General features: G+C 45.1%; 2 protein-coding genes across 3 annotated transcripts in view; one reads left to right on the top strand and one right to left on the bottom strand.

Moving 5' to 3' along the window:
* LOC118102335 overlaps positions 1 to 11354 on the top strand; it is a 90702-nt gene extending 79348 nt beyond the window's left edge. The window contains exons 3-11 of one of the 2 annotated variants that reach the window (XM_047338882.1): positions 7937 to 8139; positions 8298 to 8508; positions 9075 to 9156; positions 9384 to 9448; positions 9533 to 9701; positions 10062 to 10114; positions 10201 to 10320; positions 10400 to 10559; positions 10648 to 11354. In XM_047338882.1, the coding sequence (XP_047194838.1) occupies positions 9414 to 9448; positions 9533 to 9701; positions 10062 to 10114; positions 10201 to 10320; positions 10400 to 10559; positions 10648 to 10863 (753 nt within the window). In that variant the 5' untranslated portion in view covers positions 7937 to 8139; positions 8298 to 8508; positions 9075 to 9156; positions 9384 to 9413 and the 3' untranslated portion in view covers positions 10864 to 11354. Of the gene's footprint in view, positions 1 to 7936; positions 8140 to 8235; positions 8509 to 9074; positions 9157 to 9383; positions 9449 to 9532; positions 9702 to 10061; positions 10115 to 10200; positions 10321 to 10399; positions 10560 to 10647 lie in introns of both variants that reach the window. The other variant, XM_047338883.1, reaches the window with a different exon arrangement.
* dthd1 (death domain containing 1) lies at positions 6851 to 16262 on the bottom strand. The gene is made up of 11 exons (XM_047338987.1): positions 15827 to 16262; positions 14850 to 15336; positions 14639 to 14654; positions 12728 to 13129; positions 12272 to 12451; positions 11421 to 11678; positions 11136 to 11341; positions 8267 to 8556; positions 7932 to 8182; positions 7793 to 7850; positions 6851 to 7175 (listed from the first exon to the last, which is right to left on the bottom strand). Exons 1-11 carry the CDS (start codon positions 16260 to 16262, stop codon positions 6868 to 6870), a joined length of 2892 nt encoding a protein of 963 aa, XP_047194943.1. The 3' UTR covers positions 6851 to 6867.
* Positions 16263 to 16958: the final 696 nt, after the last annotated feature.

The following is a 16958-nucleotide window of genomic DNA, read 5'->3' as shown; positions in this document are numbered from 1 at the left end:
CCAGTTCCAACGTTTAAAGACGAAAAATGAGGTTGAGCCACTTGCTATATAAACTCTGTGGCCTGTACAGCAGACAGATGTGTGATCGGCAGCTCTCAGCATGCAGAAATCCCTGCACTGGGTCAAGGGTCACAATCAAGACATCTGCTCATGATGGACACGTAAACGCCAGAGAGACATGAAGGAGAGACATCAGACAGAGTCTCAGAGAAATGTCTTTGCAATTTGAAAAAGGAAACAGGTTTTTCATGCCTGAACACAAGTCTGCCCTCGATATGTTGCTTAAAGCTCCTTCAAACTATATTTTTATCCATGAAGTGACCGTGATCATTTTAAATGGTCCTTCATAACAACACCTTCATGTTCACAGGGCGTTTTAGTGTCTTTCAGCTCAGTGTTGGGTTTTTACGGCCGGCATAAAACAGATTTTGCAAGTTCTTGCCTTTAACTAAACTATTCTACAAGGTCATACTATTTATATTCTATTATTTTACAAATTTGTATCTACTTCATTTCTCTTTCAAGTTAATCTATTATTTCTATTTCTTTTACTTCTTTTATTCTCCTCACCTCTTTTATGGGGTGGACAAAATATTAGGAACACCTTAACCTCACCTCACAATAACACAAATGCATAGTGATGTATTTAAATCATGTCACAATTGCAAGTAACACAAACAACCAAACAACATCCGTCCATTTCCACTGCTTCATATTGAGGATATCTGCTATTTTGAGTTATTTCTACTTTTTCGGTCAATCTGATCTTGTATTTATAAAATCCTGCTCATCCCTGAGCCAAAGAAGCCACAGGCATTAATAATTGCAACATATAAACACAGTGTGAAAGCCATGGTCAACAGAGCTCGCTTCAATTATTCATGTCACACACATGTGGGTGTCGGGGGAATGACGTCAAAGACCAGGGAAAGGTTAGAGAGGAGAAAAAAGACGGCAACATTGCCCGTGTGGAGATGTCAAGTGTGTCTATGAATCTACTCAAATAATTAATAGTTTACAAATCAATTCTTGAGTCTAGTGATGTGTTGCCCAGATACAGAATTAAAGGGATTTCTGCAACCAACAAGGAAAAATGTCCCAATTAAACCAGTGTCCGGAGCTGCGGACTTTAAAACCAACGCTGACACCAAATGTGACATCACAAAAAATAAATTGGTGTCTTGAGGTGCATATTTTCACAGGAAGCTCCGACTGACGAGAGGCGACGCAGCCGACGACTTCAGGCTTTGGTAAAAATCTGTAATAGGAATAATCTTTCTTGCCTGATGGATGATAACAATAAAATAAAGTGGTTTGCGTGTTATTGTGGGTTTTGCAGTTCTTCTTCATGTGAAAGAAGAACTGCGGAATATGTCCGGTACCCGATCTTCCGTCTGAAAACAGTTGTGTTGACAGAGTCGTGTGTCTTTGGACGTGAGTGCGTTGGTCTTCATGTGTGAAACATAACTGTCAGGAGAGGCCGCGCTGTTAAATCGTTCGACCTTCTCACCCGGGAAAGATCCTTGGAGCTGAAACCGAAGTGTTTGTTGGAGGAGAAATCAAGTCTGCTCCTCTCCCAGCGTTGTGATCATGCAGAGATACACCCCCCTAGATGTCAGGGCGCTTTCACACTCCACTGGACACACTGTGGCGACACCTTCTCTCCCTCACGTTTCGCCCTCTCCCATCATGTCACACCTTCTCGTCCTCTCTCCTCCTTTTCGCGCTCTTCCTCTCTGGTTTATTCGGTCTTCCATCACTCCCCTAACACCCCCCTTCGCCCCTCCCGCCGCTCCCTCCGCTTCTCTCCCCGTCAGCCCAACCTTTTTTCACCTTTTCTTCCTCCTGCTCCGTCGCACAGTATCTCAGGCAATCTTCAGGGTAAACCCAGAGTAAACAATACCAATTATTTCCATCCGAAAACGGTCGACGAGGACACGGATCTGATCGGACGTCTGTGCACGTGAACACGTACGACCTTAAAATCATTTGAAAATAACCTAAGTTTTGAATTTCCATGCACATAGGAAGAATGGAACAAAACATTTAATCCATGTTTTTGCATCAGCTTTGATAAGCACAATATATTGCATTTCACTATGATATGGCCAACGTTTTACTCGTACCACTTACCCATGAAGTCGTCACTACAGAAAAACATCTAGCATCCATTTAGAGTTGATTTATGGCAAATTTTAACTCCTCTTTTAGCTCAGTCTTTGGTCTCCACCAGCTCCAGAGTGAAAGTGTGTGGTTTTCTTGTGGATGAATTGTGCCACAAAGCTCATTAGCTTATTTGTTGATCCCACTTGGTCGTGGGAAGGCACCAGACAGTGGATATTTAGAGCTGTTTTGCTGTTTTAGCCTCTATGAGAATGATAAACTCTGAGGTTATGGCCGTAAAACCCCCAAAACTGACCTCTAAGACATTAAAATTATAAAAAACCTAGGTGGGGTCACTGCTGAGCAACAGTGTCCCGATCTTTATCGAAACACGATGCTCGTGATAGAAACTTTGAGAAAATGTTCCCTGAATGTTATTCATGGCTCGTCCTCCTTTTGAAACGGAAAGTCAGGCCCTCGCAGGACGTGGACGCGCCCAGTCCATCTGCCCTGTCTGCCACTGAAATCAGGGACAAATGAAGAGTTTGCCACGGACCAGTGAGCAGCGCACCTCCGAGGTTTCTCTATCTGCCCGTTTCCAACACACACACACTGACACACACATAGGGATGGAGTCAGGCCCGGGCTGTGTCCGAGAATGACCCCTGAGATTTGACCCACCCTCGTTTTTGTAGGGATGGGCAGCTGCACAGGAGCCGTCTCCATTTTTCACTCATCACAGGGTTCACCGCCGCACAGTGACCCCCAGCACCCACTGGACCTCAGGGTGCTGGAGCAGTGGTATTTTAGATATGTGTCCATTCAGATACAAAACAGGTCGTTGTATATCTTTTTAAACCGTCTTTTATCACAGTGTATATTGTTTCTACTATCAAAATTGAGATTCGCAATTAGGGAAAAGTCTCGAATTTATCCTGTTTACAGCTAACAACCAATTTAACAACACTGAAGCCTGCATTTCTCCCAGATGTGGATGTTACGGTCTGGGAACTTTCAGGATGAGCTGTGACAGCGCGTATGTTCACCAGGAACTGTTTCTGCATCTCGGTCACATCACGACTGTTTTACCTTGACAGCGTAAAGCACGAAAGCCTCGCCCGATAAACCAGCGCGCTCCGAACGACCAAGACCGACGGATGATGAAATGAATGATGAGGTTTTAATCAGAATCTCTTTATGCCGGGAACACTTCACCCCATCAGCCCCCGCTCTTCCTCCCTCGCCGGACGACGGGCAACCTCCCAGAGTGCCTTGCTGCGTGGCCTTTTCAATAATGTAGAGGAGGGAGAGAAGGGAGATAAAACGAGAGAGGAAACGATTCCCTGGCACTGTGGGAGCCCCCTCTGTGACATTTACCTCTAGCGAAGCCCTCGCGTGTGTGTGTGTGTGTGTGTGTGTGTGTGTGTGTGTGTGTGTGTGTGTGTGTGTGTGTGTGTGTGTGTGTGTGTGTGTGTGTGTGTGTGTGTGTGTGTGTGTGTGTGTGTGTGTGTGTGTGTGTGTGTGTGTGTGTGTGTGTGTGTTTGATGGCCCTGTACCAGACTAATGATACCCCCCTCTGGCACACACTCTTCAGGCACAAAACTCCTCTGCCAGTCAGGCCACACGTGTCCTTTAGAATCAGACTGAAGGGAGCGGAGGAAGAAAAATGGGGAGATAATAGCGAGAGGGAGTGTAAAGAGTTTGAAAGTGAAATATGGCAGCAATACCCCCACATAAGTGCCGAGCTGAGGAATAATAGAAGGGCAGGAAATAAAGGGAAAGAGGAAAGGTTGAATAAACGGAGGAGGCAGTTTTTTATATCTGATCGTATCACAACTTTTAACCACATTTCCAGTCAGTAGCTGCCTCTGAGTCAAAGATTAAAATGTGCTGTTATCACACCACATTCCCTGATAGGACCTATAATTCTATTATTTTTCAATTGTGGTCATGTTTAAATTTCTGTCACAAGTTTTGTGTTTTAATTCCTTTATGACTGTGTTTTTTATTTTTAAGTTACTTGTGTTTTTTTATGTGTAAAGCACTTTGTAACTTTGGGCTGTATAAATAAAGTTTTAATTATTATTATCATAATTAATTGAAGTTGGTTCAGAGACGTCTCATTGCTCATTGGCGCCATTACCTCGTTTGTCACCAAAAACGCAATGAATCCTGGGAAAGGTTGAGCCGGGAAGGATCCACCTGTATGAGCCTTCGTTTCTCGGAGATGGAAGGACGCATTTGTCGGACGCCTTGTGAGGAGCCTTCAAACTGGGACGGCCTAATCGTGCCGCTGTGATGCAGCCTCCGAAGGACGCGGCCCCTGGATTGTGACAGCCCTTATATTTCTTTTATTAAATCAAAGAACGTTGCTGTCTCCTCATATATATATATTTTGTCTGCTGTCATTTTGTATCTCCACAGGAGCATGAAGCCTGAGTTGCATTTCACGGGCGTATGATTCTTTTGTCCAAATTGAAAATGGAAACAAAACGAGGCGGCCGTCGACGAACGAGCAGGCGCCATCGTCCTCTTTAATCCGTCAGATCCACCTGTTACCATTTCATACTTCATTAACCGTCCCCCCCTATTCGCGGCGCTGGGTGGTCTCCTCCGTGTCCACGGGGAGTCCCCCTACCCCCCACCTGGACACACGGCATCGATCATTACCCCCCCCTGTTTCAGCTCAAGGCCTGCAGAATGTCACACAGCTGGAGCAGGGGAGCCTCTGAAGACAGAGGAAAAAAAGCAAAACCCCAGTGAATGTCATTAAAAAAAGACAGAGCGCACTTCTGCTGCCCGCAGTTTAGTTATGGGAGGAATTCATTGTGGTGCCGCGTAAACCTCACTTCACCTCAGGTTCTCAGGCAGAAGACGCAGTGAAGGAGAAGCGTCTCACCTCCTCCGGGTCGGTTTTATTAGCAGCCCTGGTGATTTCAATCATATCACACGACCCCTTCCGCCTGTCACGGATCTGTAGGTGTTCAAATTTACATTTTTATTCCTGGGAACTTTGAGGACTTCTTTCCTCTATTGCGTTTTACGGACGTTTCAAAGTCAATTCTTGGCTTCGGAAACATTAGGTTGGAGCCTCACAGCTGAAATCAGACTTTCAGCTTCGATGGAGACACTGAATTGTGGTGTGAATACGAGGATGACTGTTTCTGTAGGTTGACCCTGAGACACGCCGGTGATCTGTCCAGGGTTTACTCCGCCTCTCGCCAAATGTCAGCGGGGGATTTTCTCCAGCCCCCTGCAACACTGAAAGGAGAAGCATCATCAAACCACATCAAGATGACATTTGAAGATTGTGTGTGAACCTTAGACTGAAGATGGAGGATGTGTCTCCACCTCCTGTCACTATCCAGAAGTGAAGCCAACATATCCCTGATACGAAGGCTGCCATCTTGCACATTTGCAGCAATCGGGACGATGGAGTATTTACCATCGATCACACGTCAGTCTCAGCTGTCAATCAAGACCTTTCATCCCATTTATACATAATAATGTATATAATCAGAAAACGAATTAAAACCAAAATTCATGGAAAAATTAGATCTTGAATATTTGAATACATTAAACACCTGCGAGTGGGTTGAATTCATCTTTTTAAAATTTATTTTAAAGGCATTAACTTATAGAATATCCCCCCCAACAAAGACACAGATACAGTTTCTTCCAGGTTTTCCCAACAAGTTTATATAATAACGCAGAAATATATTAATACACAAAAGGAAAAAGCCTTTGTTTTTCTGATCAGTCGTCAACATCAAGTGGAGAAGATGACTCTGTGTCAGGGAGCTGAAAGGGGGTCACAGCTCGGAGTCAGCGTTTGTTTACACAGAGAGAGGAGACGGCTGACTGGTCGAGTAAATCTCCTGTCTCTCTCTCTCTCTCGCTCTCTCTCTCTCTCTCTCTCTCTCTCTCTCTCTGAGGAGGAGACAAACTAGAAAATAAAGTGAGAATGTGAAGGTGGTGACAGAGATTAATGCTTCACCCCCCCCTAAAGAAAATCTGAGTTCAAATGGGAAAATAACCTGAGTGTGGGTTAACAATTCCTAACACAATTTAGGTATGAATATTATGCTGAAATCCATAACTAAAGACAGACTGATGCACATATTATACATTACAAAGAATTGGACAAAGTGCACATTTAGAAAAACAGCCTTGCCATTTCCTGGTGCTGTTGTGTTGATTGTGAGTTTTCCTCCCGATAAAGGTACATCTTATCTTATAGAAGAAAGTATATTACGAATGTCAGAGTATTTAGATGTGTTGCATTAAAACACATTTGAGGTAATATGTTAATTACAAATGTCTACAGTGAATATACTGAGTGAATATTATTACTTCTACTACTAGTACTCCTAGTACTTTGTTATTGACCGTGATTGTCTGAATGTCTGAATAATTGGTCGTGTGACATTCAATAAGGCGTGAAAGCAAAACATTTGCCGTACGGAATTAGATGAAAAACAAATGTAAGACTTTTTCTTAAGAATTAAATTGATTGTTTATATATTACAACTCTTAAAAACTACTCAAATAATGAGTCTCAAGTGATGAAGCTCCAGTTTCAAGGCCTCACAAGCCAAACAGGTTGAGAACCAGTGGTTTGTAAGATTTAACTCCAAGTCTGAGGAGAATTAAAACTCCCGTAGTCCAATGCCTACATCTTGTGGATTAAACCGAGCACTGCAAGCAGCTCACTTGGTTCATATTCAGCATTAAAGAAACCCTCTGTGATGTGATTTCTCTTTCCTATGTCAGTGAGCCCTGCCTGGTGGCTGCGGCCTGTCTCAGCAGCAGCTCTCGGGCCAGGTCCGGCCGGCCGCTCTTGGCCAGGCAGCGAGCCAGCTGAGAGGCCTTGAGCTGGTGGGGGGCGGCGGGCAGCCCCCTCCTCCAGGTGGCCAGGACCTGGAAGGCCTGGGAGGTCAGGCTGTCCCCGGCCCGCAGCCTCACCAGCTGGGCAGCGCTGCGGCGGAGACGCAGGGACAGAACCAGCTCGGCCACCTCCTCCTCCGAGAGCTCGCCGGCCAACCACAGAAGGAGAGAGTCTGACAGGGAGTCTTTAGGGAGGATGGAGGAAGGAGGAAGGAGGAAGGAGGAAGAAAGGAACACTGTTAAGATATTTACACTTGTGCAGCATTTGTTGTTATACTTGTGAGTTAGATTTTTAAATATTCTACCTTATTAGTTGTTGAGCGATCAAATCTGCCAAAACCTCCAGTCTTACAGATGTTTCAGTTCAATAGTTGTACGCTGTGTATGTTAATGTCTTCATTATTTTTGCATTTATTTAACATTGTGAGGTGTTGTTTTCCCAGCAGAATATTTCATGGATACTGATGGTAAAACTCAGGCCTATATTCAGGGGACTGATATCTGTGAGTGTGTTTTAAATATTTTATTATTTAGGGGACTGTTGGACCTTGGTGGTGGAATAAGCTTTACTCAGTGGCTTTCTAGTTTTACATACTTTCAGTAAATGTTGGGCTGTTTAATCTGCAAAAAGACAGGTTGTTTTTGTTATTAAAAAAGTGTTCTTGTAGGATTTTGATTGTTTAATTTCGATTTGCATTAAAACAGGTTGAAATATTCCTACTGTATTTTCACCCCCACTTTTTTTTATAAGAAAAGAAGGATTTTTTTTTATAGTGGGAACAGTAAGAGACACTTCACTCACCTGTCTCCTCACATAACTTCACCCTCGCCGTCACGAGCCGATTGACGCTCCGCACTTTCTGAAATGAGACAAAATTTAAAATGTAAGATCGTTTCTTTCTTTCTGCAGCTCAATTCTAACGTGGACTTCTCTGCCTCACCTTAGGTAAAGTCAGAGACAGCGCACACACGGGGTCTCCCAGCGGCTTCATGTCCATCCGGGCGGCTCCGTCCCCTTGCCACTCCAGCTGACCTCTGGTGACCTTGTAAAACATGGCCGTCCCCTTGTAGTGAGGCGAGCTGTAGTTCCCAAAGGGGTCCACTTCGGTCAGACGCACCAGGAGGTGATTCGTGCGCTGGGTGTGAAAGGTGAGTCTCTCGTGTGGGACGTCATTTGGGTTGTTTTGAGTTCCTATCGCAAAAGACAGATGATTGCATTGAATGTCTCTGTCATGTGTAATCCAGCTTTGCTACACATGTGACTGTGTTTCTGTACTTGTGGACGTGATGTTGCCGCTGAAACGCAGCAGGAGCTGGTCCCCCTCGCACATGGAGATGTCGGACGAGGCCTCCAGCGGGCCGCCGTAGCCCTGGGCCCCCAGTTTGTTCAGCTCCCAGCTGAGGTCCCGGCTGGGCAGGGCCGCCACCAGGGCCGCGTGGGGATCGTCTCGGCGGCACTGGAGGACGACGGTGACGGCGTGGCAGCCCACCGACTCCTCCAGCCGCTCGGCCAGGGAGGTGAGGTGGGGGGGCTGCAGGGGGGAGAGGAGACGGACCAGCAGCAGTCTGAGGGGAGCGAGGGGAGAGGGAGAGCTGAGTGAAAGAGATTAGCTGAAGAGATGAGTCTGCTATCGTGGGCTGGAGAACAAACTTAATACTCTTAAAATTGAATAAAAAATTCATACTATCTTCAGTACATATTGAAGCTGTGTTAGATTTAAAATATGTATTTAAACTATAATATTTCAGAAGGGATTGAAGCTCCTCTCTTATTAAAGGAATAATTCACACTGTACAACTAATATTCTTAATTAAATTGTCGGTGGCTGAAACTAAAATCACTCAGATACCTTTATTTTCTTATTTCTCGTTATTTCTCCAGAGATTTCTGAACATTTGTACAGTTGAAGTTGTGATTACGTTCTGACATAGAAAAGCTAAAGCCTGGAATTCAAAGCATGTTTGCCCCCCCCACCCCCCCACCCCCCCTTTATCCATACTGCCTTTCTTAAACCCCTTATGTAAAGGAGAGCTCACTCTAAGTCGGTTGTAGCGTTCCACATTTCGTTTCTTGTCCTCCGTAGTGGAACGTGTCGAAATAAAAAAGGCGTGTGTGCTGCTAACGTGAGCGACAACCTGAGACGTGGAACTGAAGCTGCACGAGTGGTGAGTTCACGATCTTTATGGATGAGAGGTGAATTTAATCTTCCAGGACAAAAACGTCGGTTACGACTGTGTGTTTGACTCCAGATTAATCGACTGAGAGGTAAAATGAACGCTGTGATGATGATGGTAAAGGTTTTTCAATAACTACAAGGCATTGAAGGCACTTCAGATTTGGGGGTGCTGCCATCTTTTTTACTGTCTGTGATATGAATGTGTTAAATGTGCAGGGACGTCCCATCAACACATCAAATCCCTCCATGTTGAAGTTTCCACCAGAGCTGATTGTCCACAGGTATTTTCATTCGACTTCCCAAAGAACTGTTCTCCTCAAACATGCAAACCCTCATTCCCTCATGTTCTGTCTCTGTGAGACCAGGAGCAGCGTCGTCTACCTCCTCTACGTGGTGGGAGGACTCCTGATGACGGTCACTGCCGGGAGTCGGTGTGTGGACGTGGCTGTGAGGACGGCACAGGACCCGGCTAAGCTGCTGCGCCTGTCAAACGCACTCATCACGCTCATGGGCCTCAGGAACCAAAAACGAGTTGTGAGAAATCGACTCTTAAAAACTACTAACCGCAGAAGTGAAGCCAAAATGTCTCAATCGCCACCTGGTGCCTGACTATGGTATAGGTCAAAAGAACCCTGCCTCCTCCATGTTAGAGGATGGGACATGGACCAAACCAAAATGTCAGAGTACACACGAAATACGTTTTTCTTAAAGGTGTTTTTTGTCATTTTATGTAGCTCGTACCCAGATATTTTGGCTTCATTTCTGGAGAAACTAGAGACATTTACTTACAGTCTGAAGTAGAACAGTCAAAACTGTCATTTCAGTTTCTCTAATATCGATTAGACAATATATATATATATATTTTTTTGTCTTCTAAGTCTTTGTGTCTTGCAGAAAAACTCCCTGGCAAAACGAAAACTGAAAAAAAGGCTGTACTTCACTGAAAGGTCTTAAAAGAGCTCATAGCAACGTAACTAATATTATTGTCTGTATCAAACTATCCAAACTGTTCACTGCTCTTGATGCTTTTCAGTCTCAACAGTCTCCTTGATGCGATAAGAGCGGCGCAGCATAGATCCCAGGAGTTTCCTGGTTCCCCTGAGAAACAAATGCACCTGGAGTCGACGGGTTCTAACTGCATCTCCGTGAGAAGGTACACACGGTAAATGAAAACTTTTTCACTTCAGTTGATCTGTCGGGCATTAGAGCATTTTCTTCTGCTCTGTGGTCAGAAGCAGGATTTGTTACATCCTCTTTCGGGGCGTGAGAAGCTGGTCCGTACTGACGCTGTGCACGGGAGACGACTGCAGCGAGCTGAAAACCTACAACCCTTCAGATCAGCTGCGGTGGCTGGTCGACTTCAGCAGGACGGCTCAGGGACGAGGACACGTGGTACGAAATCCATCAGTTGTCCATGACAACGCATGTGTCTGAAGTATGAAATGAAAACAATTCTGATGTTATACTGTGTGGTTTTCAGATCACACTTCTTGTTGGAGGACAAGCTGCTCGAATCGGCGCCGAACCTCAGAGACACGATGATTCAAACGAGCGAGGCCCCTCACGTCTGAGCCTGGTGTCGTCCGCACTGTGTGTGGTTCTGCTTTGGATGATCCTGCCTCACATTGCACTTTGTGTTATCGTCTTGTTCAGTTGGACGATGCAGCGACACATGCGCAGAGCTGTGCTGTCATAGATAGGCTAAAAAAATAAACACTTGAAAGTATATTTTCTTCCTTGTCCTTTACATCAACCCAGATCAGTGGTTACCAACCTTTTCAAGCCCAAGATCACTTTTTTATTCGAAAAACTTAAGCTCCTCCAAAAAATCCACTTAGGACGGTTATATTTGTATTTTCAGTGGATTTTGAAGCTTATTTACAATAATCTAGTAACTATTCTCTTCAGATATTTTCATTTTTGCACCGATGATTATTTTCAAGGGCAGAAAACCGTGATGTTGCAAACCTGTCAAAGTTCTCTGTCAGCTCGAAGGACGCCAGCCCGTTCTGCAGGTTCCTGACTGTCACTCTCTCCAGGACGCTCCACTGCTTGTCCCTTGACACCAGAACTACGAGCAGCTCATTGGACGTCTCCTTTGGGGACTTCAGGGAGGCACCAAGTGCACTGACAGAGACAAAGACATCAAAACAAATCATTTGCAAGTGAAAGTCCTGCTTTTAAATATGTATTTGATTATTTACAGTGGCGCAGTGGTTGATACTGTACCACACTTTTCCTATGTTACCTCACTCTATTGGAAGCAGGTTGATCCCAAGCTGGAGCAACAGGTCCACTGTGGTGATGCTGCGTCTGTTTCCCTCGTCCCCTCACGTCCCTCTTTCTCTCCGGGTTCGGGGGACAGGGGAGGGTGACGGTGAGGGGTCTCCTCAGGGGCTGCGAGCTCGGGTGGGCGAGGTAGAGCAGCGGGCTCGTGGACGCCACCGAATAATAATAGACATCACTTCTGGACTTGACGGCCGCCAGGAGGACGGTGTCCACAGGCTGGATCTGAAGCAGACAAGGAGGAAGCATCTGTTCTGCATTATTCAGGCAGCAGTTTAAAGTGTTTTCTTTTCTTTTTTTTACAACCCACACTTTTGTTTTGCCAGCAGCGTGCTGTTTTGTCGGAGGGAGCCGTGCAGAGTGGGAGATGTTGGTTTTTAGACGTAAGATCAAGCAACAAACAGCCGCGGTGAAGTTAGATCACAGACGTCTGGGCTCAGACAGAACGGCCACAGCTGCTCATTTTTCTACCTCACAGCCAAAAATCTGTCAAAATGAAGGCTTATGAATTAATAAGCAGTCGATGTCGTTCTGCTCTCTCTCTCTCTCTCTCCCTCTCCTCTTTCCACGCTCATGTCTTTATCTCATCTTTGGAGCAGCTCCAGTGTTTTGAGCAGGGAGCACTATTTCAAAGGGCCGATCTCAGAATTTACACAAACCTTTACCCACTTTGAAATCCCAAACAGCCCAGAACAAATCCGCTGTGTAAACCAATGATCTCTGCTACACGCCAAACTCTTATTAGACGCAGCAGAGAGAAGGATGGGTAATGATCAAGGTGGAAGGGAGATGGATGGTGATCAAATCATCCCCCGTACCGTGGTTTGTGCCATCACTGGAGCGGCAAAGGCTCCTGGGAGGTAGCTGAGACAAATGCGGGGGTCCATCGAGAGCTTGAGTGACAGACCCCTTCTGGGAACTGTGTAGTTTTCTCTTTTCAGACAGGAAACCACCGCAAAGAGGCCTAAGGTGTAGACCCTCACCTCTGCAAATGAGCCCTGTGAGGACATAAATGAAACAAATGGAATTATCTCTTCAGGACAAATCTGTTATTAAACTCCTAAAAAAGAAAATGACATCCCCCTGATGTTGGATCAGGGTTTAGGTTGAGCTTATGTACAATTATGGCAGACTCAGTTATTGTTATTATAACTGTCGAAAACTTTTGAGAATGTCGATTGAGGAAACAGTTGTTATCACTTTACTGGAGTTTCTGACATTAAAAATAAAAGACAAAAAAACATTTGGAAATATATGCACATAGAAGACTTTACCCTCTGTCCTCCATACGTTCCCTCTGTTGTTGCCGGAGTGACGTAACTCGCCCTTCTCTCCTCGTCCATTATTTTCACAGCGACATCCCGGTAGTTGCCCCGGTAACGTGCGCAGAAAGGCACGACCAAGGTCACGGGGAAGTGGAAGTTGGCTCGGCCTTGAACCTTGACCCGGATCACTCTGCTGACCAGCTCCTCTGCCCCGGTCACCATGAGGCAGCTGAGGGCATCGGCGATTTCACAGCTCAGGACTTCAGCCGCACCCACAGGCGCCCTGATAAAGCACGCGTCTGGCACGTGTGATTGGCCGTCCTCCATTGTACCAGTGAGCCTGGATATTATTCCAAAAATACAAATACAATAATATTTAACATTGTAGAATTTGTAGCAGAAATGTTCTATCTTTAAGGAATATTTCCGGAGGGGGAAAAAAGTGTCAGTAATCAAATTTCCATATCAGCCTCTCCCAGAGTTGGCTTCTTCCTTCGATGTGAACGTTGTCTGATTTGTTCGGCTGCCGGACGGATCCAGGCAACCAGCCATTCGCCAGCTGGGAGTACCAGACAGTAAGAAACCAAATATAAGTTCATTTAAATACAAAGATGGTTCCATTCAGACACGCGTCCAAACAAAACAGGGGACTTGATGCAGGACGTGATTCTTTTTGTTCTCTCTCCAGATGAAAGCACAAGTTGACATGTTGGTGCCTGCCAGCTGACCACCTCCACGAGCACTGGCACCAAACAGGATGGAGGATAAAAGGTGCTTTAACCATTTTAACCAACCTTTCAAATAACATGAAAAGTGCAAGATGGACGATATTTTGGCTTCATATTTGTACAAAGGGAGAAAATGGGAGATGCCATCACGTACGGTTAATAACTTAAACTGGAATAGTGAGCCTGGCTCTCTGCAAAATTATAAAAATTGAATTTGTAGCATCTCTCAAGTTGGCATTAAATCCTGATCGTAATGTTTCCAATCTGTTACTAGCTTCTTCGAGCTGTAGCTTCACACCACTGGATGACAGCATTATCGATTTTCTATTTCCATACGCGACACAAAAGAATTTACAACATTTTGAATGTGCGTTCACTTTTAAGCTAAAAAAACACTCACCCTCAGCCCATTGTCTCCCTCATAGATAAAAGCATCAAAGTCTCACTTCCTGTGTCACTTCCTGTCTCACTTCATCTTATCGTCCTCACCAAACCCAGTTGATCAACCTCCTGTCGGCTCCACACACAGTTTTTTGGGCTCTTATAACATCAGGTCGCTCTCTGGCAAAGTGCCGGCACTGATAAGGATGAAAAGGGATTTTATCAGGGAGGAAGTGTTGACTCTCACCGTGTGGCTTCACCGGAGCTGATCTGATCACCAGAAGCAGAGCAGGGACACGGAGAGGACGAGATGAGCTTGAGACGCCACCAAGCTGTATAACTTATGAATATCATATCAAAACAAGTGCAAAACTAACGAGTAAACAATTGACCCCAGCCTCTCTTTGGTAAATTCATTATTTACAGCGTGCGGTGGTCCAGCACATTCAAATGCAAGTGCAGTGTTTGGGATCAATATTAGAATAATGCCTGTAAGCTCATTACAAGGCTGTAATATACTTCCAGTTCAGTGCTTCATGAACTCAACTGCTCACACACACACACACACACACACACACACACACACACACACACACACACACACACACACACACACACACACACACACACACACATTCTCAGGATGCCATTTGGTCAAACTTGTGTCCAAAGAAGAACAAAGAAAACGTGGAGAAATCTCCAGGAAACTGCATGAGGCCGAACAGCATGATGTTTCACTGCACCACTGGAAATTGGACGGATAATAAACCAGCCAGAGGAAGAGGAGAAATAAGTTGAAGTTAAAATCCACTTCTAGAGGTGTGGAGCTGTAGAGACACACAAACACAAACACACACACATACACATGCACACACACAGCTTGTTGACAAGGAAACCAGCTGAGCCTCTTCTGAGAGGGAAAAATGTCAAAAAGACCTAAAATAAACGGAATATAGACGAGTTAAATTGGGTTATTTGGGTTATTCGGATAAAATGAAGGCATGCTGCCCTTATTAACTCACCCGACAGTGGTCCATTCGCTCTTTGTCTCCTCTTTGACCTTGACATTCGTCCTCTCTGTGTCCTTGTCCGTCTCCTTCAGTAAATCCGTCTGACTCACCGGAGACACACAGCCCTCCTCATTATCACCCACTTGACCTCTGACCTCCAGTTCTCCCCCAGTGTCCTTCACATTGCTGGAACCGCTGAATCTTGTGTCGGCTGTTTGTTCAGTGTTTGGTGACGGACTCCTTTGATCCCTTTCATCCTCAGCCTCCCGTTCGCAGTCAGAGTCGAGTGGATCCTGAAGGCTCGGGCGGTTTCTGCCGTCTTCAGGTGGAGCTGAGGTTTCTGGGTCTCTGGTTTCGTGAAGCGCCACATCCACACCTGAGGCTTCTTCCGCAGACACACGGAGAACTTCTGCTTCCAGTTTGGTTACGATCGTGCTCAGTTTTTTCGTAATGTTCTCGAAGTCCTCCGACACGCTCTGGAAAGTATCACTGAAGGAGTCTGAACAAGAGACAAGAACAAAAGAGATGTTTAGAACATGGGCAACTATCACAGCAAAAATATATATATTTCTCAAACTTCCCTTTTTTGAAAGCTATGTACATTTAAATTCTTTAACAACGATACTATACAATGAGAAAACAATGTTGCTGACTTTATTCTCATAATATTGTGTTTTTTAAATTTAATTGTGACTTTATTCTTTTAATATCATTCATTTTTTTCTCATTAAACTATGAATATATAAATTATATAATTTATAAAATAAAAAAACTTTGGCTGGGAATCTCCAGATCAAAAGAAAGCTAGTTTTATTATGAATTTTTACTGTTACATTACAACGTTACCATCAGAATATTATGATTTATTTCTCATTAAATTACAACTTTATTCTTGTACTTTTTTCTCAATTTCCTTTCTTCAATATCTCACTAATAATCCGACGTATAAGGGCAGAAAAGGACATTTATGATTGAGATCAGTTCCCTACCTGCTGTTGATGCATCCTGCTGATCACCGCCCCCTGGTGGATACTTACTGAGCATGCAGGCACACTCTCTGAGGGCCTCTCTCCATGCTGTCACTCTCTCTGAGTGAAAAACTCTCATCTCCTTCAGCACCCCCAAAACCTTTTGCTTGCACTCTTCTTCCAGCTGCAGTTTATCATCACTCCCCCTCCTCCCTTCATCCTCCTTCTCATATTCTGCTGGACAGAGCATCCTTTCTTCTCCACCCGTCTGCGTCTCCTCTCCACCGCCTCCACCTGTGCATCTCCTCCTACCCACAGTCTCCTCGTGATGGACCCTGGATGATCTGTGGGCCTCACCTCCCTGAGCAGTCTCAATGGACGAGCTGTGGCGAGCCTCCTCCATCTCTCTGCCGTGAACAGACTCGGCTTCATCCATCTGTTGCAGATTCTCCTTCATGCAGAGCTGAGAAATACAAGAGAAAAGTCATCAGTGTCTCATCCGGCCGGTTTCCTGCTTCTTTTTCAGCTCATGTCGCACAAAATATCGGTGAATAATATCAAAAATGTTCAGCAAAAAATAAAATGCCTTCTCTTGTGTACCTCCTTTTAGATGCAGAGCTGAGGGGCCCCTGGTTTTGCAGTGTTGCTGTGCTCAGCCGTCCAGGAGCCAGCGCTGTATTTATACGGCTGCCAGCAGTAAAACACGTTGCCAAGGCGACCCCCGGAGGCGTGGCACGGAGACACAAAAGAGGAGCCAGGAGAAAACGCTCTGTCCTCCAGACACTCCATCCCTCCATCCCTCTTTTCTTCTGTCATTCATTTTACTGCCTGTACGCTCAGACAGTAACAGCAACAGCTCCGAGGCCTCATCTGCTCCTGGATCAGTAAAAAAAACCATCTGGTGTGTGCACTGCACCGGAGGACGGAGACTTTTAAAAGAACTGCATCTCACTGAAACACTTTACAACATCAACACTGTTCTGTGTCACTTTGTGGGGCTTCTGAGGAATTCCTGATTTTACTGACCTAAGACAGAGAGACCGGAGGAAGCTTTCAGATCCTAAACCAAAGTAAAAGTACAAATGCTATCGTTAACTAAAACGACTCCACTACAAGTACGAGAAAGACAAGTTGTAAAAGCTGCAAAGAATAG

The sequence above is a fragment of the Hippoglossus stenolepis genome, chromosome 23, assembly GCF_022539355.2.
Source record: "Hippoglossus stenolepis isolate QCI-W04-F060 chromosome 23, HSTE1.2, whole genome shotgun sequence".
Classification (NCBI taxonomy): Eukaryota; Metazoa; Chordata; class Actinopteri; order Pleuronectiformes; family Pleuronectidae; genus Hippoglossus; species Hippoglossus stenolepis.
The sequence above is the reverse complement of the archived record's forward strand: the minus strand, read 5'-3'. Positions and strand labels throughout refer to the sequence as shown.

Bases quoted from the DNA above. Each gene is read 5' to 3' on its own strand.
- dthd1 (XM_047338987.1), bottom strand. From the start codon at position 16,262: ATGAAGGAGAATCTGCAACAGATGGATGAAGCCGAGTCTGTTCACGGC. The intron at 11,342-11,420 runs GTGAGGTAACAT...ATTTAAAAGCAG, and splicing joins ATCAACCTGCTTCCAATAGA to GACTTTCACTTGCAAATGAT. The intron at 7,851-7,931 runs GTGAGGCAGAGA...GTCTCATTTCAG, and splicing joins TGTCTCTGACTTTACCTAAG to AAAGTGCGGAGCGTCAATCG.